This window comes from Pseudovirgaria hyperparasitica (assembly GCF_010093815.1).
Source record: "Pseudovirgaria hyperparasitica strain CBS 121739 unplaced genomic scaffold EJ05scaffold_12, whole genome shotgun sequence".
NCBI classification, from domain to species: domain Eukaryota; kingdom Fungi; phylum Ascomycota; class Dothideomycetes; order Acrospermales; family Acrospermaceae; genus Pseudovirgaria; species Pseudovirgaria hyperparasitica.
In genome coordinates, this window is record NW_022985560.1 from 100,914 (window position 1) to 125,933 (window position 25,020).

General features: G+C 41.8%; 3 protein-coding genes across 3 annotated transcripts; 2 read left to right on the forward strand and 1 right to left on the reverse strand.

Annotated features, from left to right (window-relative positions):
- Positions 1–11,863: 11,863 nt before the first annotated feature.
- Positions 11,864–14,651, forward strand: EJ05DRAFT_78716 (uncharacterized protein). The gene is made up of 5 exons (XM_033749971.1): positions 11,864–12,036; positions 12,090–12,300; positions 12,367–12,492; positions 12,549–13,769; positions 13,823–14,651. The coding sequence occupies exons 1-5, from the start codon at positions 11,950–11,952 to the stop codon at positions 14,557–14,559; spliced, it is 2,382 nt and encodes a 793-aa protein (XP_033598266.1). The 5' UTR covers positions 11,864–11,949; the 3' UTR covers positions 14,560–14,651.
- Positions 14,652–15,141: 490 nt separating this feature from the next.
- EJ05DRAFT_477885 (multidrug resistance-associated protein 1) lies at positions 15,142–21,083 on the forward strand. The gene is made up of 10 exons (XM_033744333.1): positions 15,142–15,641; positions 15,699–16,880; positions 16,941–18,444; positions 18,508–18,668; positions 18,746–18,849; positions 19,128–19,157; positions 19,243–19,280; positions 19,335–20,252; positions 20,323–20,391; positions 20,563–21,083. The coding sequence occupies exons 1-10, from the start codon at positions 15,357–15,359 to the stop codon at positions 20,676–20,678; spliced, it is 4,407 nt and encodes a 1,468-aa protein (XP_033598267.1). The 5' UTR covers positions 15,142–15,356; the 3' UTR covers positions 20,679–21,083.
- A 1,113-nt stretch (positions 21,084–22,196) lies between these two features.
- EJ05DRAFT_78892 (uncharacterized protein) lies at positions 22,197–22,549 on the reverse strand. Its single transcript, XM_033749972.1, has one exon. The coding sequence runs from the start codon at positions 22,414–22,416 to the stop codon at positions 22,231–22,233; it is 186 nt and encodes a 61-aa protein (XP_033598268.1). The 5' UTR covers positions 22,417–22,549; the 3' UTR covers positions 22,197–22,230.
- Positions 22,550–25,020: the final 2,471 nt, after the last annotated feature.

Below are 25,020 nucleotides of genomic sequence, written 5' to 3' on the forward strand. Positions count from 1 at the left end.
AGTTTATATAGATCTATATAGATCTTTATATTTTCTTTTAGCTTTCTTAATTTTATCTTTCTTTAATAATAACTTCTTTAATCTCTTTAGTAATCTATACTAATCTATACTAATCGGCACCGACTTTTAATATCTATTTCTCTTAGTAAATTATTTTTCTAAGTCTCTTTTTTAGTTAAATTTTTTAAAGTTCTAAGTTTAAACTTTCTAAGGAAGTTCCTTAATTTCTTAGAATATTTTAAAGATCTATATCTCTTTTACCTTCTTTCTTTTAGACGGCCATTCTTAGCGCTAAATTATACTAAAAAATATTAAATTACTATACTTTAGTATAATTCTCTACGATTCCGCGGCTTCCTTTACTAATTACTACTTATATACTAATATTACTACTTTACTAATATTTATTATAGGTTCCTAAGTATCTTTATTAGAATTATATCCTTTCTAATAAATCTTATATAGCTACGTACTATCTTTGGCGTGTTACTAGCTAAGTATCTACTTAACTTTATAGATATCTATACCTTCTTATATAACTACTTTATATAGTATCTATTTAGAATAATCTAGTAACGATAAGGTATGAAATAGCTTAAGAAGTATAATATAGAATATATTATATATCTTTAATATAGAAGGGAGTTATAACTTATACGCCTAGTTATTAATTATATAAGTAATCTTATATAGATCTACTATTATATAGTTAAGCTTCTTCTTTAGCCTAATATTATAAATATTCTTACTATTTAGTAAAACTTCATCCCTAATATTAAAGATTATAGGTTTTCTACCCTTATTATAGTACGATTTACTATAATTCGTAGTATCTTATAGTAACTTTATAATACTTCTTTATATTTAGAATAGTTCTATAGTAATTTCTATTACTTTAACGTTAGGTCGTTCTACTTTAAACTAAGTCCCTAAGAACTACGCATTATAGTTCTAACTAAAGTTTACTTTAAATAGACTTACGTAGGTTAACGTATATCGGCTATTATTATACGGGAATTCCGCGATATAGACTAACCTTACCTAGTTATTCTACTTATAGTTATAATAAAAAAGAACTTCTTACACCCTAACGGACTAAACTAGTTAATTTAGGGTAAAACAGCGATTTACATACATTAAACGATAGAGTATACCGAGTATAATAACCTCCGATACACGTGCGTACGTGCAGCGTATAATACGCGACGATACTAACATGTAGAGATACTATATATATACGCTCGAAGACTCTTCGATAACATAAGTATAGACTATATCTAATAAACGCCGACACGCTAACCCCCTTTTATTAGTTAAGGGCTACCCTTAACTAATAACCATAGCGGCCTTAGGCATCGTAATACCCCGGCATACACCGGATATGCCCCTACTAGTACGGTAGAAACGGCCATATAGCGACATTAATATAGATAGCTAGATACCTATCTAAAATATAGGAACTAACTAAGGGTGCGAAGCGCTATAGATAACCTAGACTAAGAGGACCCTAAGAGGGGAGACCCTCCTAGATAAAATTAAATACTAGGTAACACGTGTAGAGAGGGACGCCGAGGAGGGAAAGAAGACCCTTCTTTATATATTCCGGGACCTTATCCGGAACCTAAGAGGAACTACGGAGGAAGAAAGGAAGTCGCTATAAGAGGAACCTAGTAGTAGGCTCGACCGAATAGAAGCCAGCCTACGGAGAATCTAGGAAGAGCTATTCTAAGGTAAGCGCCCTAACACGTAGGCTTAGATTATAGTAACACCCGGAGCTACCGCACTAAGGACCACTAGGACTATAGATAGAGTATATAGTATACGTGTTATAATCTAGAATAAGAACACGCTAGCGTAGGTCTAACGGGTATCCCTAAAGGAAATTATAAATAAGATTAATAAATAGAAAGGAATGTGGTCGAGCGTCGTGGCTACTAAAGTTACGCTAGGTAGGGTAGTACTTACTACTATAACGAATACTACGTAGTAAAACATCTTACGAGATCCGAACGCGATAGGTAGTATCTTCCCTAGCGCGTCTATTAGGGTAGCTATATACCCGATTATAGTACACGTAGTACCCATACGGGGATAGGCTATCGGAGCGGAGGATATTACGCGTATAGAATAATCTAACACGCGAAAATACCTAGGGATTAAGATTATAAAAGCGTGGTAGAAGAACCTATAGGCGATTAAGACGACGGCGAAAAAATACTCTACTATAATTATAGAGCTCCGAGACCCCGCCCTTATATAATATATTATATAGGAGGGATTCCTAATAGAAGGAGAGCTCCTTATGGCCGAGCCATGGGATAGGGCATAGGTAATAATATAGTGCTTTAACTATTAAGGGTATAGATATACTATATAAAGGTACTTATAGAAGACTAAGTGCGGATAGTACCGTAGAGACCACGCCATCTAGAAGTGCCCTTATGAACCGCGAGGAGACGGACTAAGAAATAGGGACATAGCATAGTATTTAAACTACGACGGGAAATACCCGTTATAGTCGTTAACGTACATAAAACGTAAATAGATTATAGAATATATTCGCACGATAAAAGCGAGAGGCGCGAGATAGTTATAGAATATAACACCTACCACGAGCCCTTTCTTTATAACACCCCTAACCTCCCCTCCGGAAGGTAGTTAGGCGGGATAGTAGACTATCCCGAAGACGATAGGACGACTAAAAGGTATAGTTAAAGCCGCTACCGCGTGAGGATAGTCGCGCCTCTAAGGAATAAGTATATAGATATATATACTCCCTAGTATCTAATAAGGGACTAGAATATACTCCGAATTATATAGATAAACATATAATATAAAAGAGAGAACTAGGCGACGCTCCTTAAAGAGACCGGGGCTATAATACTCGCTATCTAGGAACCCTATAAACACTACTAGACGAGTAAACCAACCACACACCCCAGATACCACACTATACACCCTCTAGGACTAGAAAGATAAGTTCTCTTCCACATTTATAGATTAATACTACTCTTATTATAGTCGTATACCGAGCGCGATAACCTTAGGATAATACTATACCTATAAATAGATATAGGCCCCCTATATATATATAACATATATAACTAATAATATATACTTATACTAGACGAGATACTCGAGGGTACCATAGAACTAGGGTAACATATCCTCCTAGGAGACTTTAACCTCCACCACCGATAGTAGAGAGGCCTAGCCGTGGTTAGAGAAGAACTTAGAGTAAGGGAACTACACACCCGCTACCACGACTTCCTATACCTACTCACACCTATAGAATAAGTTATATAGAAAAAACATAAATAGAACGAAGACGGGTCTATGCTTAACCTTACCTTCGCTATAGAGTATATTAGTTACCGGATCTAATACTACCGCCTAGGCTAGGTATAGACGGATTCCGACCACGAATACATGGAAACTATAATAAACGTGTATACCCCGAATAAATAACGGGGATAATAGATATAGAAGGACACTAACTAGGAAAAGTATCTAAAGGACCTAGAATCGGCGATTCTAGATCCCTCTATAGTTAATGTATCTAACGACCTAGCCATAGACTAGGCCGTATAGACACTCCTATAAATATACTAGAATACGAGAAATAAACACGTACTATACTAAATATACCGGTCCCCGGAAGTAAAGGGGATTCCTTAAGTACGGGAAAGTAGATAAGACGCCCGAAGGCTATATAGACGCGTATACTATATAAGAACACCCGAGTTATAGAAAGAATAGAAGGAAGTAATATAATAACGCGATAAAGTTCTCCGTAACGAAAGGCGTAAATAGTAGCGTATAATTACTAGTTAATAGACACGATACGTAATAGGGCTATAGCGCATGGCGAAATAGGCCAAGGGCGTAGACACTCCGACACCCCCGCCACTTATACCTCCCCTAATATATTAGGGGAGAACATACTCTACGGGCCTTAAGAAAACTAAGGCCCTACGGGAGGCTATATTCTCTCTCCCGGAACTAGTAGACCTATTAGACGTTCACGGCGCCGAATATCTACACGTAGTAGATATCCCTAAAGAAGTTACGGAGGAGGATATACTTAATATTATTAAGATACTCCTAAATAATAAAGCACCCGGACTAGATAGAATTCTAAATCGATGCCTAAAAAGTACTATAAAAGTGACCCTACCGCTTATTACTCGTATATTCTAAGTATACGTCACGTAGGGGTACCACCCCTAGAGCTTCCGAGTCGCCTATACTATTATACTCCCGAAGCTAGAAAAGAGCCCTAACTCTCTAAAGGAATAGAGACTAATCGCCCTTCTCTCCTACCTAGATAAGATACTAGAGGCTACGATAGCGAAGAAGATAAGCACCGCGGCATAGGAATATAATCTCCTCTCTCCGAACTAGAAGGTAAAGGTAGATAGCTCCCTAATAATAGCTATCTAATATATTATTAAAGTCGTCTAGGCCGCATAGAAATAGAGACGGGTAGTATCGCTCCTCTCCCTCGATATGGCCGGAGCGTTTAATAAGGTAAACTATATAAGACTTATTTATAACCTCCGGATAAGACGAATACCAGAATAGATTACACGCTTTATATAGTTATTCCTTATAGGAAGAACAACTTAGATATATATCCCTAGGTACTAGAGCGAATATAAAGAGACGGTATACGGCATCCTATAAGGGAGCACTATCTCTCTAATCCTATTCCTCTTCTTTATAGTAGACCTTCTTTAAGGAATAAAGTATATAGAGGTAGTCGGATACGCCGATAATATATATCTTCTAGCCATTAATAATAATACTAACCGAACGTGTAGACGACTAGAATAGGACTATAAGAGGTACCTCTAGTAGGTAAAACGCCATAGAGTAAAGTTCGCCCTAGAGAAATACTAGCTTATGCACTTCATTAATCGTTAAGAGAAATAGATAACTAGGGAAGGCGAACGACGCCTCTAAATCGACGTATTTAATGAACTACTAGTATAAAGCATACGCGTGCTCGGAGTCATACTAGATAGTAAGCTTAAATAGGGACTATAAGTAGCATACGCCGTCTCTAGGGCCCTCTAGATAGAAGCCGCTATACGACGGATTATAGCCTCTATATAGAGAACTACCCGGGATAAGGCACGCTAGCTATATATATCTATAGTACGACCCGCCTTCACGTACGGATATAAGTGCTAGTACACGGCCCTTATATAGACTAGGCGAATAAAGCTCGAATCCATATAGAACCGTATACTCTATCTCATATTAGGCGTATATAAAGCTACTAATACGGTACTACTACGACGCGAGATAGACGTTATAAGTATATATAACTTCTACTAGATATAGAGGGTGGTATACTTTACTAAATAATAAGTATAGAAACGTATAGAAAATGTAGAATATACTTTCGCCGCGCTACGTGTACGAATTAGTATATATTACCGCGTACTCCTATATATAGGCCGGAATTAAATACGGTATAGATGCTTAATAGAAGCCGACTCTAGCTAAGTAGTATAAGAAGTCCGAGATAACCCGGACGCTCTTCTAGACTAGTAGAGCCTTTAAGAACTCGTGAAAAACATACGGTTATAGACTTAAGATAAGTAGAAAGAGGCACTCCGTGCCTACTAGACCTTCTAGTAGGATAGGTACCTAGAGTAGATTCGAGGGCCATAGAAGGAACCGAGTAAATAGATGTATAAAGGGCTAACGAAAGCCTAAGCATCTATACTTATCTAAGCCCGAACGGGCGCCATGGGACTCCTATACTACATCTATAAGAGAGGCGTTCCTAATACCTCTCTATGGTATAAGGCGTACGGCCGGAGAGGTATAATACGCCACTATCTAGCTATATACCCTAACCTCTATATATAACGGTAATGGCTTATCCACGTTACGAAGACTTTAGATATCGTATAATAGCTTAATAAGTACTCTAAGGACGTCTCCCGATAGATACTTATATATCTACTACTCCTCTAGTACTAGTAGACCCGGAAATATATACTAGAAGAGACCCGGTATACGCCGGTAGTAACCCGATATATACCGGAAGAACCCCAGGAGAACCCCGATTATTAGTTAAGGGCAGCCCTTAACTAATAACCTCCGCATCTACACGTGCTACCTAAGAGTAAAATAATAGTAATATAGGCTATAGGCTAATAGGTGTACCCTATAGCTATATACTTAAGACAAAATAGAGGTTTAATGAGATATAGTTATAGACATAAGGAAGTTTTTCCCTATAGGGTTTCTTCTTATATAGTGGCTTAGACTAGAGGAGGCATAGGCCTATAGAGTACTACTCTACCTAGTTATATAATATTATTATTATTATTATTATAGTTATAATATATACGTAAATACGCCTCGACTATCTAATTCTACCGCTCTATCTATCTATCTATTTATAGATAGAACGTAGTACTAAGTTTCCGCTTAATTCCTAGTATATAGTAGAAATCCTTCTAAAATTTAGATATTATCTATAGACCTCTATCTAAAACTATACTATTTAGTATACTATAGAGCCGGACTATGTTACGGAGTAGTATATCTATAAGATCTAGTACTTAGATTGTCTTTCTTATAGGGATATAGTATAATATCTTTATAAATCTATCTAGAACTATAAGTAAACTATTATAAATATATCTAGAATACTTACTTAGGGGTAGATCTATAATAAAATCTATAGATAATTCCTTCTATACCTCCTTTAGTATAGGTAATAGTCTTAATTTACTATATAGAAAGTATCTATATACTTTCGTATACTAGTAAACGTTATACGTTTTTATATAGTCTTTTATATATTTATAAAGACCTAGCTAGTTATACGTCCTTCGGATTAAATCGACCGTCCTTATAATACTAAAGTACTCTACTAACGCGTAATTATACTATTCCCTTAAAATATCGATTTATAAGCTGTCTTCTAGTACGTAGAGTCGGCCTTAGATATAAGAATAGGGTTATTGGATAGTAGTATAGTTAGATAGAACAATGGGGTGTATTCTATCATAGAACGAATTACTACCGAACCCTTTCGGTAGGAATCCGAGAGTATATATATAAAGGGACGCCGATCTATCTAGTACGTGACTGTTTACCGCCCTTTACGTCACCTCCTATCCCTGTTAGCTAAGGTACGTGTAGGTTAGGTCCTACCTAAGGCTAAGTCCTAACATTAGAAGTAGATCGCGTCTAATTATTATTTCTACCTTAATAACTATAGCGGATCTATAGTACTTCCTTTTATACTTATAACTTTCTTTACTAATATATTGGAATTCTAGATAGATTTAATTAAGTCTTTAAGGGTTTTCTTAGTTTCTTAGACGTTTATTTAGATTACTTAATACCCGCTCTAATTCCCACAGAGAATCACCGAAAGTATCCTAGCTTCTAGCATTCTATTAGATAACTAGTCTTATAGTATCTAAAGTATAGTATAGTCTAACTTATACCAACTATCTACGTCATTCTATAACAATTTCTTATAATCTTTACACCACGATAGAGGATTAGCTTTATTCTCTCTTCTAGCTTTATATAAGATTTTAAAGTTAAATATTAATATCTACTTAGCCTAATATACTTATTAGTAATTAAGAACCTTAGTTAATATAAAGTAACGTAGATTTATATAATCTAATAATAATTTAATCTAATATATAGAGCCTTCTAAATAATATCGCTATTACTTAAAACTCTTAATAATTATAAGTAGTTTCTAGTCGTACGTGTTATAACGCGTCTCTATATCCGCTATTTTATAGAAAAAGAAAGCGACTAGATACTATTATACCTTATCTTTCGTATCTTTATACGGTTAACTAATAATTCTAGTAATTATAAATTCTAACGTGTTAGTTTTAATCTAAATATACTTCTTAGAATTAAAATACCTAAGAATCGGCGTAGTTATAAAGTAATTCTTTAATGATTAGAACGTATCTCGCGCTTCTAGTATTAACTATATCCTAACTAACTTAGCTTTATACTATACTCGCCTATCTATAGAGATTTTACTACTATTCTCTATAAGTTTATTAAGCGGCGCCGTAATTCGTAAGAAGTCTATAATAAATTTATAATAATAGTTTATAAAACCTATAAATATTCTAATTTAACGTATAGTAGTAGGTTCTAGCTATTCTATAATGGTCTTTATACGCTCCGGCTCTATTTTTAGACCGCTATATATTATAATAAAGCTAAGAAACCTAACTTCTTATTAGTAAAACTCACATTTAGATAATTTTACATAGAGTTTATACTACCTTAGATAATTTAGTACCAATTTTATATATTCTTTATAATTCTATATACTATCAGAGTAAATTAGTATATTATTAAGATAAACTACATAAATCACGTTAAGTAATCCTACAAGTATAGTATTAATATATTCTTAAAACGCTTCTAGCGTATTTATTAGCCCGAATAGTATAATAGTATACTTAAAATAACTATATCTAGTCCGAAATGCGGTTTTCTACTTATCTCTATAATAAATTTAAAGCCGGTAATATATATCTTATAAATCTAGCTTTATAAAGTACTTTACCTTTATTAATTAGTCTAAAGATTTACTAACTAGCGGTAATAGATAACGATTCTTCTTAGTTACTATATTTAGTATCTAATAGTTAACGTATAGACGTAAACTTCTCTCTTTCTTTTTTATAAAGAGAATAGATATACTAGCTAATAATATACTATAATATATCTAGCCTCTTCCGAGGTATTCTTTAATATATTTATAAAGAACTTTAAGTTCTAGTCTTAAAAGTAGGTAAAGTAGGCTATAAGGGACGTCTACTCCCTCTTCGAGCTTAATCTTTAGCTTATATAGCCTGTAATTAGGGAGAAGTAATATATCTCCTACTAAAAACATATCCGCATACTATGAATATACGTTAGATAGCGTGTCTTTACTCTAATTATTACTATTATTCTTATCTTTATCGATAATTAATAAGGACGTAAGATAGATTAGTAATAATCGGGTCCGTATAGCGAGGTTCTATACCTTCTTACTAATAGTTATAACTTACTAGTATAATTTACTATAGTATTATTAGAACGTTAATATCTCCTTCTAAAAATTAAGAATAGAGTTTAGGTATCTAAGCTAAGGTATCCCTAGAATTATATTCTATTAGCTAATATTAGCCACGATAAATTTATTAGATATCTACTATTTTATTATCTTTAAGTTATGAACTTCGTAATTCGTTATAGCTTTATCTAAAATTCTAACTTTATATCTATTAACTACGATAGTTTAGCTAACTTTACTAAGATTATATAATAATCTATACTCCTTTACGAGAATCGATAAAATATAGTTATCTTCTATACTAGTATCTATAAGAGCCTATATAGTTTTATTACTATTTACTATAGGTAATAAAACTTTTAGTAATATTAGGTCTTTACTTACTAGAAGGCGCTACGACTCCTTCTAAGTATATATAATTTAGCTAAGAACGCGGTTAGGTCTCGTATACTAGCCTATTCTTTTTTTAGATTCTTATAGTTAGGTAAAATATATTCTATTTCTCTATACTTATAGTAACGAAGTATACTATAATTCTACTATTTTATAATAGACGTTATATTTAAGTCTATACCTTATCCTTTTCCACGTTAAGAAGTACCACCTTAATTATTTTAGTATCCTCTTAACGCGTTTCTACCCCAATTTACACTCTTCTAGTACTAATCACAGTAAGGTTACTCTTAATCGAATATATTCAATCAACCTTATTTCTAACCCGTATAGGGTTCGTCAGTTTTACCTAGAGAGCCACGTTCCTTAAGGATACAGTAGTATTTATTAGCTTTCTTCTCTAATTTATATAGATAGTTAAAACTTAATAATACTATTTCTAGTCTTTTATAGATTAACGGAAGTAGTACTTCGCGAAACTAGAATATATAAATATTTTCCTATAGCGTAGGGATATTATTCTATAGGTTTTAGAGGTATTATAGTAGTTAAGTAGATATCTAGTTCGGTTATTATACTATACTTCTTAACTTAGATAGTACCTTTCTTTTACGTTCTCTATCTGTTCCGAGGGTATTTAGTATAAATATAGCTAAATATTTCTAGGTTATCGTAGATAGTAGCTATACTTCCTTCTATCTATTCTATTAATTACGGGATTATAAGTCTAGATATCGTTCTATAAACGAAATATATTATACTTTAGTAGAAAAGAGTAGAGGGTTATTAAGGAAGTACTTTTTATAGTCTCTCTTCTAGTCTTTCTACTCCTTTTAGTTCTTCCCTATAAATATAGTCGGGTCTTTAGATTTTGGTATATCTAGGGAAGAAGTAGAGTAAATCGGTAACGAAGCGGCCGGGTATATAGTAGATTATTATAACTCTAATAGTAGGTAAACTAATTCCGCCTAAATTAGTATAGAAAGTCGTCTATCTACTATCGTTCGGCGTAGTTCTTTAAGAGACTCCTTAAGTTCTCGTCTCTTTATAAGGAGTTTCGCGTATTCTATCTATTCTTTAAGAGTTTAAATCTCTTAAGCCTAATTCGTAATATATTTCTAAAGTTTAGTAATAGTTTATTATAATACCTTACGTGGCTCCGCTATAACTTATTATCTAGCTTTATATTATTAGAAGTTACTTAGCGTCTCTACTATTTCTTTATCTAAAAGCTCTATAATTTAGTCTAATATTTCTACTTCTTAGTTAGAAACGGCTAGGATTAATACTAATTATAGAGAATCTCTATTATTTAATATAGTATTACTTATCCCTATAGTAGATCGTGTTAACCTTCTTAGTTCTAGTTAGACTATCTTAACTATAGTACTATATAGAGAGTAATTTAAATATAAGAATAGAGTTATTAGAGAGTAGTATAGTTAGATAGAATAATAGGGTATATTCTATTATAGAACGAATTACTACTAAACCCTTTTAGTAGAAATCTAAGAGTATATATATAAAGGGACGCTGATCTATCTAGTACGTAACTATTTACCGCCCTTTACATTACCTTCTAACCCTATTAGCTAAGGTACGTGTAGATCGGGTTCTATCTAAGGCTAAGTTCTAACATTAAGGGCCGTGTTATTATTCTAGAGCTTATTCTTCTCTTTAATATTAGCTAAATCTCCGTAAACTAGAGTAGAGTTATTAATATTACTAGGTATCTTACTTAGTAAGGCTAGAGAGTCGCTTAATAAGGGTATAGACTTAGCTATAGAGGGCGCTAGTAGTATATTTTTACGCCTTGTCGCTATCTTCATAGCCCTTAATATCTTATCTATACTATTTTAGAGCGCCTTTAACGTAGATATACGTGGCTATAGTCTAGAAGGTAGTAGTAGAGGTTCTATTAAGTTATTCTATCTAAATTATATATCTCTACGTAACTTAGAAGGTATAATAGATAACGTAAAATAGTTAAAAAGATACTAATATATAGCTAATATCATATAATACTAATATATAATAGGTATTTTAATAGTTATATAAGTATTCATTAATAATGTCGTAAAATGTTAATTATATATAAAAACGCGTGTTGGTGACATAGCGCAGCATCAGGCGCCAAGCTTTCCCATGCAACTATGGATATACGGATCACCCGTCAAGCGCCCGTGCGCAAGCTTGTCAATGTCCTGTCCTCAGGGCTATGCGAAATAACATAGCAGCGATTTCTGCGACATCGTTCGGCATGAAGTATCAAATACCTAATCGCAGTAACAATCACTTTTTGTAACGCTCCTACCCATCACGTTCACCCTTTTCTTCCTACCTACCTTAAGCAACATTGGAACACAACCTCTCCGCCATTCTTGTAACCCGCTCCAGCCCGATTTTGTTCACCACGTAGCCATATTGGGCGCCAGCCCTGCACATCTTCCTAGACTGCCATCTTCCTGGAGCGCAAGATGTCGAATATAGTCGAACAGGACAAAATCCACGACTTTATCGCTATCACATGTGCGACCAGTCAAGAAGCCTTAGATCACCTCCAGGTATGCTAGAAGCTCTGACTGGAAGAAAAAATGACTGACTACATCTGCCACAGGCGTCGAACCATGATCTCGAGCGTGCGGTTGATATGTTCTACAGTGGCACACTCCAGCAGTCGGTCAGTAGGAGTGGCTCTCTAGCTTCCCATAGAGCTAGGATTGACGTGTACCAGCAATACAAGTCAACCGCAGACGTGTCTGGTTATGACGACACAGCATTCTCCTCAGATCGATATGGTCACTCGACACAGGATGGAAACATTCCCGGTACGTGCCGGTGATGAATGCATTCTTTGGGCTACAGTGGACTTCTATCTCACAAAAGATCTTCAGCCTTTCAGATCGACTCTGTGGACGACGCAGGTATGGGATATACTAGTACCGCTCCAACGAGACCACCATCTCGTGTTAGCCATCGCTCTGTCGACTCGGCGATGCACATGGTTCCTTCATCATCAGGTGTGTTGGCAGATCCGAGAAAGGTCATGGTCGAAGGCAGGCTGAAGATTTCATAGGGTGTGGCTCTACAATGGGTATATCGGGTCAGGAAAGTGGAGTCCTTGGTGGTAATATTGCTCCATACTTTGGGCCTCCTACCAAAAATCATTATGACACCAATCAATGGGCGTTGACAATTGCGGGACCTACAGTTTCCGAGGCCATCCCGGACGTAGAGATCAAATCAAGAAAGCGCGAAGACGATGAGCCAGCATTCATCAAGCCATTGGCTTCCGGCGATTATCTACCAGCTCTTTTCACGATCCTCGCAAATATTCCCATGGTCCGCAATGCCCTAATATGTCCGGCCTCTGTAGAACAGAATTACGGACATGACGCGAATTGGTGGAGTGGCGCTACGATACACAACAATGGACCGACTCTGGTCGAAGAGGATTCTCCACGCAAAGCTGCCGCCGACTTCATACGAGAGACGCAAAGACTAGTCGCATTTCTAGATGGGACGGATCGTTCCTACGGAAGTATAGACGCCCTCGTGCGACTAGATGCCATGCAGAACCCTAATAACCTGTTCGGTACCTCTGTCTCTGAATCTGAGTCATTGATGGCAAAGTTCCTTGTGGTCTGGGGATCCTCTGTGTCTTTGGTAGCGCCTGACGAAGCGTTCCCGCACCTGTTGTATTCCAGGGTAGTTGCCCCGGATATTGACCAGAACGTATGGTGCATGAACCTTCAGACGTCAGATGAGTTCCCAAGGAGTGGTGTGCAGACTCTATACGATATATTAGACGAAATTGTGTTTGGAGCGGATGAACCAGGTGACCAACCAGGAGAAGAAGCCTTTGCGTCCATAAGTACAGCGGCCGAAACTCTTGTGTTCAAAATTGAGGAATCAATATCAAGCACAAAAGGGTTAAGCATGGACATCCCTGAACACATATATATGGACAGGTATCTAGAAAGTAACTTGGATGCTACCGCGCACATGCGACGCGAGATGATGTCGCACAAGGATCAATTCAGGAAGCTAGATCAACATGTGGAGAGCCTTCACAGCTACCACAGCTCTAAGTCTGGGAAAACGCATAGGCCACTTGATCTGTTGACCGCAGCCATGCAGGCGTTTCGAAGACCAACCGACCTAGAAAAGGAAGTATATGTAGAGGAGAATAAGTCATCAGGACAGTTGGAGCATCTCCCGATTTCAGAGACAGAACATCTATCAATCACCAATCAGTTGCAGGAACGTCACAGGCGGATCGAGCACCGAATAGAATGCAAGTTCTTTAGGGTTTTTGGTGCTATATCACAGGTGCTAAATAAGCTACAGATTTGAAAGCACGTAGATCCGAAATGGTTGAGGCCTTCAACGACATGTCCGATTTATTGAAAGATCTCTGTGAAGATCCCAAAAGGTCACCGAGCGCCCTTTATCACCTTCGAGGTGTAGCCACACAGCCAACTATCGTTTACGTGCTTTGTGATACTATGGATGTCAACCACGCGGGCCAATGGTGGCGCTTGGAATTCTCGCATGTCAACAGCCCTACCTCTTCAATAAAGAAAAGGAAAGTCAATTTCGGACAGGTGCAAGCTGCTATTCAGGAGGAGTGTCGCACTGCGCTCCTGGTTTACGCGTCCAAGAACGCTACAGAGGCTGACCTCCTACCTCTACCAACGGCATTACAGGAATTTGTGACACACGATAATACCTTGTTCGAAGACGAGCGCGCTACAATGGTCACTCCTTCAGCAGATTGGGATGACTCGGCTCGGGGTTTGCAGACTGATGTTGACTGGGACTACAACACAGATCGCAACTGGGGTGCGACCTACAACATTAGCAGCGTTAATCCGAGCTCGATCACTGCAGACAGAGTTAGTTCAAGCGATACGGAAATGACTGAAGACATGGCCGCCAAGAGTAGGTCAAGTGAGTACATGGACAAATTACTCAAACAAAAGATGGGTGAGCCTGGAGACAAGCTGGAGGCATTTCGTACGCAATACATCGAGGAGGACGGATCGGACGTCAAACGGCAGCGCATGTCTGTCGACTCGACCTGAGATACTACGACACAAGTAAAGATATTACAACGCAATCGAAGTGGTTGAGATCTGCACCCCGAACTTAAACATCCTATTGATAGGAGTAAATGCAGAGCCCTAATGGCTCAAGGATGAGTTACAACGCGCCAATGATGGTACCGGACGGCGTTCTTGATCATGAAGAAATGGCGGCAGAGCCTCTCACATCTCCGATTTGGTCAAACTGTAGAGTTTGTCCCTGTCCCGTACCTCGCTGTATCGACCAAAAAGCCAGATGGCAGCATCCATGGACATTGCGATCATCCTACATGTTGGTGATTGACTGTAGGCCGTGAAATTCCAATCATGATGCTGCACTGATGTAGGCCTGGGTCCATAGATCGCTATCCATGATACGCAGACAAAGCGTACCATGGTATGCAATAGAGATACAATTTTTCACGACACTTGTGTTATGCACGACCAAACATACTCTCAGTATTCAAATGCTCGGTAATTAGTGGTTCGCTTGGTGCTAACGCCGTAGAATTAGTCTAGCGTCATTTGTCGCGTCGGCGTCATCGGCGACTTATTGGTGCGAGCAGTGGTAGATCCGAACAACGCCCGCGCGTTTCTCCCGTCTGCATTGATGATGCTCTGTAAGCTGTAATTAGCTACATGAGACGATTCCTTCTAGGGCCGTTCGCTGCAGATATCTCATCTTCAACGTTCCACGCCCTTGACCACCAACTTGAAGGCGCTCTCGCCCCCCTCAAATCGTAGATCGCATAACATCTCCAGCGCTTCCGACAAAAGTGTCGTCTATACCCTGGGATATGCAACGATCTACACACTTGCAGCGGCCTTTCGTACCCCAGCTGGAGACAATTTACGGATATCTCGCGGCAAGTGCATCGCAGCGGCAGCCATTATGTGGCAATAGTGAAGGTTGGGGTCCTCTGAGTACAATCCGATATGACTTTACACCCTGTTTCCTCGATGTATGGATTACAGGCGTCGCTGTTGGCGGCATTCTAGGCGGAGCTGGAGCTTTGTGGTATCTGTATAAACGTTGCACAGTGGAGCCAGTCAAAAAGAATTGGCATTTCTACGCCAAGCTTGTAAGTCGTAGGATATATACACAGAAATAGGAGCACCCTGCTGACCTTACCTTACAGAGCGTCATCGGCTGCCTGACTATTACCCTCGCCCTTCAAGCTGCCCTTCAGATCGAGTATTACCGTGGAATATGGTTTGGTGACTTTAGATTCTGGAGCACAATAACCACGATACTCTCTGTGGGCATAATCTCCTGGATACAATATGCTGAACATTGGCGTGCACGCTATCCGAACGGGCTTGTACTCTTCTATTGGCTGTTCTTCCTGATTGCGTATGCCGTCAAGCTACGATCTTTGATTTCACAAGAGCTGCACAAAGACCATGCGGCATACTTTGCCGTATTCTGCGTGAGCTTGGGTCTTGCTGTACTGGAGTTCGTTCTGGAATGGCTTGTCCCAAAAAGAGTCAGCGACTATGATGCACTAGGGGACGAAGACGAGTGCCCATATGAATATGCCGACATTTTCTCGGTCCTTACTTTCTCGTGGATGACACCAATGATGAAGTATGGATACAAACAGTTCCTCGTCCAAGACGATCTCTGGAATTTACGTCGAAAGGACTCGACCCGGGCGACTGTGGAGACCTTTGACCAGGCTTGGAATATACAGATGGAAAAGAAGTACCCTTCGCTATGGATCGCACTATTCAGGAGCTTTGGTGGCCCGTACATACGTGGGGCAATAATCAAAAGTGGTAGTGACATTCTGGCTTTTATCCAACCACAACTTCTGCGCTTGCTAATCAGCTTCGTTGACTCCTACAAAGCTGGAAATGAGGAGAATCGCCAGCCCATAATCAGGGGTGTAGCGATTGCTCTAGGTATGTTTGCTGTATCTGTTACACAGACCGCGCTGCTACACCAGTACTTCCAGCGTGCGTTCGAGACTGGGATGCGGGTAAAGTCATCACTTACAGCTGCAATATACTCAAAATCGATGAGGCTTTCTAATGAAGGACGCGCAGCTAAGAGTACTGGAGACATTGTCAATTACATGGCAGTGGATACCCAAAGACTATCAGACCTTGCTCAATGGGGTCAACAGCTCTGGTCAGCGCCATTCCAGATTGTTTTGTGCATGGTCAGCTTGTACCAACTACTTGGATGGAGCATGTTTGCAGGGGTCGCAGCCATGATTCTTATGATTCCTATCAATGGACTGATTGCAAGAGTGATGAAGAACCTGCAGAAGACGCAGATGAAGAATAAGGATGCCAGGACACGGCTTATGACTGAGGTATTATCTGCAGGGCATATTACACACAGCATGTGATCAAGCGTTGCTGACCGCTTCTAGATACTTAACAACATGAAGTCCATCAAGCTGTATGCTTGGGGTCAGGCATTCATGACTCGTCTCAACTACATTCGATATGACCAAGAGTTGATGACCTTGAGGAAGATTGGTGCCACTCAAGCCGGTGCTAACTTTACTTGGTCCACGACACCTTTCCTGGTCTCCTGTTCCACATTTGCTCTATTTGTGCTCACGCAAAACAGACCACTCACAACCGATATTGTGTTCCCGGCGTTGACATTGTTCAATCTGCTGACTTTCCCGCTGTCCATTCTTCCTATGGTTATCACCTCAATCATTGAAGCTAGTGTTGCGGTCGGACGTCTGACCAGTTTCTTTCAGGCCGAGGAGCTCCAGGTTGATGCAGTCCAGAGAGAGCCTTCGGTTGAAGAGATAGGAGAGGAAACTCTCAGCATTGTTGATGCAAGCTTTACTTGGAACAAAGAAGAATCAATTCAAGCCCTAGAGGACATCAACATGAAGGTCCACAAAGGAGAGCTTTCTTGTATCGTCGGCCGCGTCGGTGCCGGAAAGTCATCTCTACTCCAAGCAATGCTTGGGGATCTCTGGAAGATGAAGGGAGCCGTCACTATTCGCGGTACTACTGCATACGTCGCTCAATCGGCTTGGGTCATGAATGCCACGGTGAAAGAGAATATAGTTTTCGGATATCGATGGGATCCTGCATTTTACGACAAAACTGTGAAGGCCTGCGCTCTTGTCGACGATTTTGCTTCTTTGCCCGATGGTGATCAGACAGAGGTAGGGGAAAGAGGTATCTCTCTTTCGGGTGGTCAAAAAGCCCGTCTGACTCTCGCACGAGCTGTATACGCCCGGGCTGACATATATCTCCTTGATGACGTTCTGTCCGCTGTGGATCAGCATGTCGGCCGCCACGTTATTGACAACGTTCTCGGACCAAAAGGCTTACTCGCGACGAAGACCAGAGTTCTCGCCACCAACTCAATTCCTGTTTTATTGGAGGCTGATTTCATTGTGCTACTCCGAAAAGGACGAATTTTTGAAAAAGGGACCTATGACCAGCTCATGGCAATGAAAGGCGAAATTGCAAACCTCATCAAGTCAGCCCAGAGCGAAGACCAGAGTGAATCAGACAGCAAAGTGTCTGAAACCAGCAGTGATGAAACAGTCTACGGAGGGGAGAGTCCGCCTCCAGATGACGAGGAGGGACGCGCTGAAGACATTGATGGGTCAAGAGATACACTTGCTGCCCTCGAGCCTCTGCGGCCTGCAAATGGGGCTACTCGCCGTAAATCTAGCGCCGTAACCCTTCGACGAGCCAGCTCAGCCAGTTTCAAAGGCCCCCGTGGCAAAGCTTTGGACGAAGAGGCTGGTGCAGGTGTAAAGACGAGACAGAGCAAGGAATTCTCCGAGCAGGGCAAGGTCCGATGGTCTGTATACGCCGAATACGCAAAAGAGAGTAACATCGTGGCTGTTGCGATATATTTACTCACTTTGGCGGGAGCTCAGACTGCATCCGTCGGTATGCAACCTCTATACAATGTACTAGAATGGGCTGTGACAATATACTGACATGATATCTTAGGTGGCAGTGTTTGGCTGAAGCATTGGGCTGAAGTTAACAGTGGCAGCGGTCGGAACCCGGAGGTAGGCAAATATATTGGTATCTATTTTGCATTTGGAGTAGGTTCGGCGGCCCTGGTCGTTGTCCAAACCTTGATCTTGTGGATCTTCTGTTCAATCGAGGTGAGTCTCGGTGCCATGTCCGCACCATGGTCAAGGAGGGTCTTCACAGCTTAGTACGCATTTGCTAACATTTACAGGCATCGCGTAAGCTGCATGAGCGGATGGCGTTTGCAATCTTCCGCTCGCCTATGAGTTTCTTCGAGACGACCCCTGCTGGTCGCATTCTCAACCGCTTTTCCAGGTAATGTTGACCCTTGTTGTCTATCATCATCATTATCATCATCATCATCATCATCCCTTCCCTCTTCTCGACGGTATGCACGTCCTCAAGGATTTTCCGTGGGTGACGGGGCTCAGCAGAGCATTGACTTGCCCGGCTCGCCCTTGCTTGCTCTTCTTGCGTTCAAACCAGCATGATCCTAGGACTAAAGCGCGCAAGTGTTTCCGTCGGCTCGCTCCACTGGCGATGTTGCGTCCATTCGACTGTTACCATTTACTAACGTATACACTTCTGAATAGTGACATCTACCGCGTCGACGAGGTTCTCAGGTTGGTCCTCTTCCGTAAAGCCAGAGGAAGCTCCTCCGGCCACCCTGGCACCATGCGGGAGACGTACGCTAACTCAGCGTCGCAGTCGCACTTTCAACATGCTCTTCGTCAATACGGCTAGAGGTACATCCTCATCCCTTATTGCTCCTTAGGAGACTAGGCTGACATATCTTGCAGCCGGCTTCACACTCGTCGTCATTTCCGTGTCAACCCCAGCCTTCACTGCAATGATTCTTCCTCTTGCAGCTCTCTATCTCTACATTCAGCGATACTATCTACGCACGTCCCGCGAACTGAAGCGACTTGATAGTGTCAGCAAAAGTCCTGTCTACGCTCACTTTCAAGAGTCTCTCAGTGGCATCAGTACAATTCGCGCGTACCGGCAGCAGAAACGTTTTTCACTGGAGAACGAATGGAGGATGGACGCGAACTTACGTGCATACTTCCCGTCGATTAGTGCCAACCGATGGTTGGCTGTGCGACTTGAATTTATAGGTTCCATCATCATCCTTGCCGCGGCAGGTTTTTCCATCATTTCGGTAGCCAAGAACAGCGGCTTGTCGGCTGGACTCGTGGGTCTGGCCATGTCGTATGCTCTGCAAATTACTCAGTCTCTGAACTGGATCGTAAGACAGACTGTCGAGGTTGAGACTAACATTGTATCGGTGGAGCGTGTTTTAGAATATGCACGCCTCCCCCCAGAGGCACCCGAAATCATCTCAAAGAACAGACCACCTATCAGCTGGCCAAGCAAGGGAGAGGTGGCGTTCAATAACTACAGCACTCGCTATCGACCTGGTCTCGACTTGGTCTTGAAGAACATCAACCTCAAGATTAAGCCGCATGAAAAGATTGGAGTCGTTGGTCGGACTGGTGCGGGCAAGAGCAGTCTTACCCTGGCCCTCTTCCGTATCATCGAGCCTGCAGAAGGACATGTCGCCATAGACGACCTGAACAGTAGTACAATAGGTCTACTTGACTTGCGAAGACGTCTTGCTATTATCCCACAGGATGCCGCTTTATTTGAGGGCACCGTGCGAGACAATTTGGATCCCGGCCATGTCCACGACGACACAGAACTTTGGAGCGTTCTTGGTAAGTACATCCATCATTTACCGCTAGCACATAGGTCAATATCATTGGATACCATAGCTAACTCAGATAGACCACGCTCGCCTGAAAGAGCATGTGTCTAACATGCCTGGAAAGCTTGAGGCGCCCATCCACGAGGCAGGTAAGTACCAAGTTCACTTACTTCGTAATCCGTGTAGCGAAAGGCCCATGTTCAGCTAGCAAGGCCCTCTTTTCATTGCATGCAGTGTGCCCTTCCACGGGAACGTTGGTCCATCTTTTTAGAGACTTATACACGCCACTATGTAGCACGAAGCTGACTGAGCCGTACTAGGATCCAATCTAAGTTCCGGACAACGCCAACTCGTATCGCTTGCCCGTGCCCTCCTAGCCCCGAGCAATATTCTTGTCCTAGACGAGGCCACTGTACGTCGATTCTCTCACTTCTAGTTTGACCCCACTTCATTGTACCCTGCCTTTACACTGTTACATCCGCTGCGCAACCAGTCACTTCGGCCTCCCATTCCCGCTGAATGAGACTTGCATAGTTTGGGACATCTATTGCGTAATTTCCAAGAACCTGTCGCCACGGCGCTCTCAGTCTGCGCTGTCTAGGGTTCTCTCTTCACCCTGTTCGTCCTGCTTACGGTGCAAGCTTCGTGACTACTTGCCTCCATGTATAATGAGTTCGTATCTTCGGACTCACTACTAACCTCCACACAGGCCGCCGTCGACGTCGAGACTGACGCCCTACTGCAACAAACACTGCGCTCCCCGATTTTCTCCAACCGCACCATTATCACCATCGCGCACCGCATCAACACCATTCTCGACTCTGACCGCATCATTGTACTCGGCAACGGCGAGGTCAAGGAATTCGATACACCAAAGGAGCTCGTCCGTCAACGTGGCTTGTTCTACGAGCTTGTCAAAGAGGCAGGCTTACTGGGAAGTATGGTTGATGGGAATGTGAGTGGTAATGTGAGTGGTAATGTGAGTGGGCAGAGTAGTCGCAATCATTCTCGCAACGTGAGTGTTGATACTCGGAAGGATGGAAAAGCCAAGAGGTGAGAGATACAAGCCAACATACATAACGGTATACAGCAGAATGAGGCCTAAAAGTTCAAGAGGCGGAAGCCCGTGGTTTGACGTGTACCTAACAACATGGTATCTAACCTGACCTCGAAGGAGTGTTTAAGTATGTGGCAAGGAATTTTCAGATCATCATAATGGGATGGGATAGACCAGACGTAGATAATGTCCCGGGTACCACTTCTCATGAGATCTGAGATGCAAAGTGCATCATCATGTTACCAAATTGATTATAATAAATAATAGTAGTAGTATTAGTCTTATCACCATTCTAGAGTCCCATCACCCAAAAAGGTTTGACCATGAGAACAAGGCATAACCAGTAGTATAGCTACGCAATCGAGGTACCAGTGATTACCAACCATATAGTGGTACTAGTCATGAATTATGAGTTCCAAGTCGCGATGATATACATACATATAGATCGATTGATATCTCCCACCCAGTAGTCTCTAGTATTATAGATGCCAGAAAGTGGATATATACATACTTTAGTCTATCTAGTGTATAAACAACAACCTCTCTCGTGTCATGAGTACGGTGACTGATGAGGATGGATGTAGTACAAGTTCGTTAGCTCTAGTGACATGCCTTTGATTATACGAATGTGTATATGCTCTTAATGTGCGCTTGACGTACTCTTGACGTACTCTTGACGTACTCTTGACATACTCTTGACATACTCTTGACATACTCTTGACATACTCTTGATGTACTCTTGACCATAGTTCGTGTACAAATCATGTGCATCTTAAACGCATTTCCAGTGATACAGAACAGTCTTCCGGGAACAGATAGATCCGAGTGTGTACGCACGCAAAAGGCCAGGATTACCATGGTGTCGCAACATCACGAGTTTACATTGCGAGAAACATCATGCATATGTAAGTTCAATGTGTGTGTACGGTATTTAGACATATATACACCAGCATGTGTATGTACAGAGCAAGCTAGAATGAACTGTCTCATACATGATGTTAGACTGTGATGATAGATAGATAGATACTAGCATGAGAAAGAACAGTACTATGCTGCTACAGTGGGGATATGGAGATGCTTTACATTGCCGCTGAAATCCTTGTTCATATAGGGACATATATCGAGACAGGCAGACAACGAGCACGTAGACCTTAGACCAGAACACATATACCAGGTCAGTTGTGCTGTAGACGGAAGGCAGCACAGAGCATCGCCGTTTCTATCATAGCACGACCGCAAGCTATACTAACTTTGGGTCGACAAGTCCCACGGCGCGCGATCCTCAATTTGCGCATACCAGCGCAAGCAATTACGACTAGTACATCAGTCACACGGGCAACGACTCTTTGTTGTGCGATTCAGGAGAGAACTTCGTTCGGGATAATGCTCGCCCACCACCCGCTCGACTTGACGTCAGCCAGGGGCAACCACACACAGCCTCTGCGATGCGGCACTAGAATGATGATCCTGGGGAGTGGTGTTCAAAGCGTGATCATGGTGGTTTCAGGACGCACTTTACTGTCCGGTGTAAGTGGTGATTTAGAGCCGTGGCAGTTGCCAGTTGCCAGTCGTCAGTTGCCAGTTGCCAGTTGCCAGCTGTCAGTTGCCATTGCGTTGCTCGCCACATGAATGCAGCGTAAACGAGCGGCCGTGGGCAAGGGAGGTTGAGTCAACCGTGCACGGAGCATTGCTGGGAATCATCAATGACAATTAGGATTCAGTTTCTGGTGGTCATAGTTTCGCCGCTAATGATACACAAGTCATGAGGTTCGCGGCAGAGACAACGTCCAACACAGACTAAATTGTCACGACAGGCTTTACGAGTCTTGTATGCACCACTGGATCGTCGTGAGGTATATTTTAGATCCGGTGTACATTACATGGGAGCTTCTTTTATCAATTCGCACGAGCCACGTACGACAGTGGTGACCAGACAGACACGGGTATGACTCAATGGCTGTAGAGTATATGCAGCCGCAAGATGTAAGCCTTAGGCCAAATAAGGCGGCTGAGTGTATGGGCAGTCACGCTGTATACATAGCCGAGTAGTTGGACCACAACAACCTATGCTGCGGTGTGGGATGGACCAGCGGGGACGAGTTCTTGTCTGTATCTAAGCAGGGACGAAGCCGTTAGCCGCCGTCGGACTGCAGAGCCAGATCAACGTAAGAATGGTTCAGCGTGCGGCGTGATCGGGTTTGAGGTCTCAGCCCTATCGAACTACCAGCATGGCAGCCTGAAAACTACCGATGCCAAGTCGGATACAACAGCGATCATGCATGGTCGAAGCAAACGTAGAGCCATAGAAGTATGGCACAGCGTATTCCAAGGCTGCCCTGGAGAGACCAAGATAGAACGATCGGGATGTCAAGCAGCCGCCGGGTTTTCGTTTCAGATCATGCGATGTGCCCGGGGTGTCGCGATTCGTATTGCGTTCAGACGCAGAGGTCATTCAAGGGTCTCATACGCTCTAGATGCGTCTGTCAATGAGGCACAGGACGTTCAGAAACACTGCTTGCAGTGAAAGCCTGGCAGCGATGTCGTAAAAATGGGTACTGAACAAAATCCCCACACCAGGTATGTGTGGGTACGCGGATGCTACAGACGGTGAACGCTCGTGAGATGCACAAGACAGTGGCCGTGAAGTCGACTGGAAGGTGGAATGGGATAGCATAGCAGATACAAAACGGCGCAAAGTGACTTCTCGTAGGCGTGTACCAGACTATAGCGATATGTCAGTGAAGGATCATGTGGGAGAGAAAACTGGAGGATAGGTGGACAACAAGCGTCTAGAGAGTATGCCGTGTCATGCGTTGTGATCAGCGAGGTACAGGCCATCGTGCTATTGGTATACGGCAGCGGATGAATCAGGGCCACAGATTTTAAGCATTGGGCTCAAGTTTCACTGGATGGGGGACGTGGCGTCATGACTCTTGTATTTGGATTCGTTCGCAAGGATGTCAATCCCAGGCGGAACAAGGGCCTATGAGGAGGTCGATAAAGGCCAGGAGATAGAGATGGCGAGTAACGCCAGTCCAGGAGGCTTGCAAGAAATGGAAGCGAATACAATTTTAGACACGATTCGGTGGACTGCATTGACATTCTCCAAGAGAGCGGGACATACAGAAACAGAACTTACAGAGCGGAAAGAGAATAATATTCCATACACATTCAGTCGTGCCGTGCCCAAAACTTTGGATTAAGGTGTCGTTGACACGAGGTTTTTATGTACAGTAAACCAGTCGATTCGATAGGTATTGGAGTAGTTCAGATCCCAAAATGGGATAAACAGCTGCCCCTCCACCTGATGCTCCAATGAGCTTCGGCATATCTGCAGCTCATGCTCGAGCAAGCGACCAATAAGGCGCGCAGGACACATAGAGGTAAACATACCTGGAAGAGTGACTCGCGGAAAAGTCAGAGTTATATGGTCCGCACAGATGATGAGCCGAGACGCAGAGGCAGGGGAATTCTGTCCGCGCGGCGATAATTGCCTGTGTGGCGTCGCCTAAGAGTCCTGATCTGAGCGCTGGGTAGTGGTTTAATGTGTTGTAGATGCAATGCGATCGATACTAGGGGGCTTGTATCGGGGTCCCACTTCCCACGGCAAAGAGACAGGTGGAGGCTATGTTCGCAGTATCGTCGGTGTCACAGGTGTACAGTAGAATAAGAAGCGAGCCGAGGGAGACGAAACATAGCATTCTTGGTAGTGAGGGAAGGT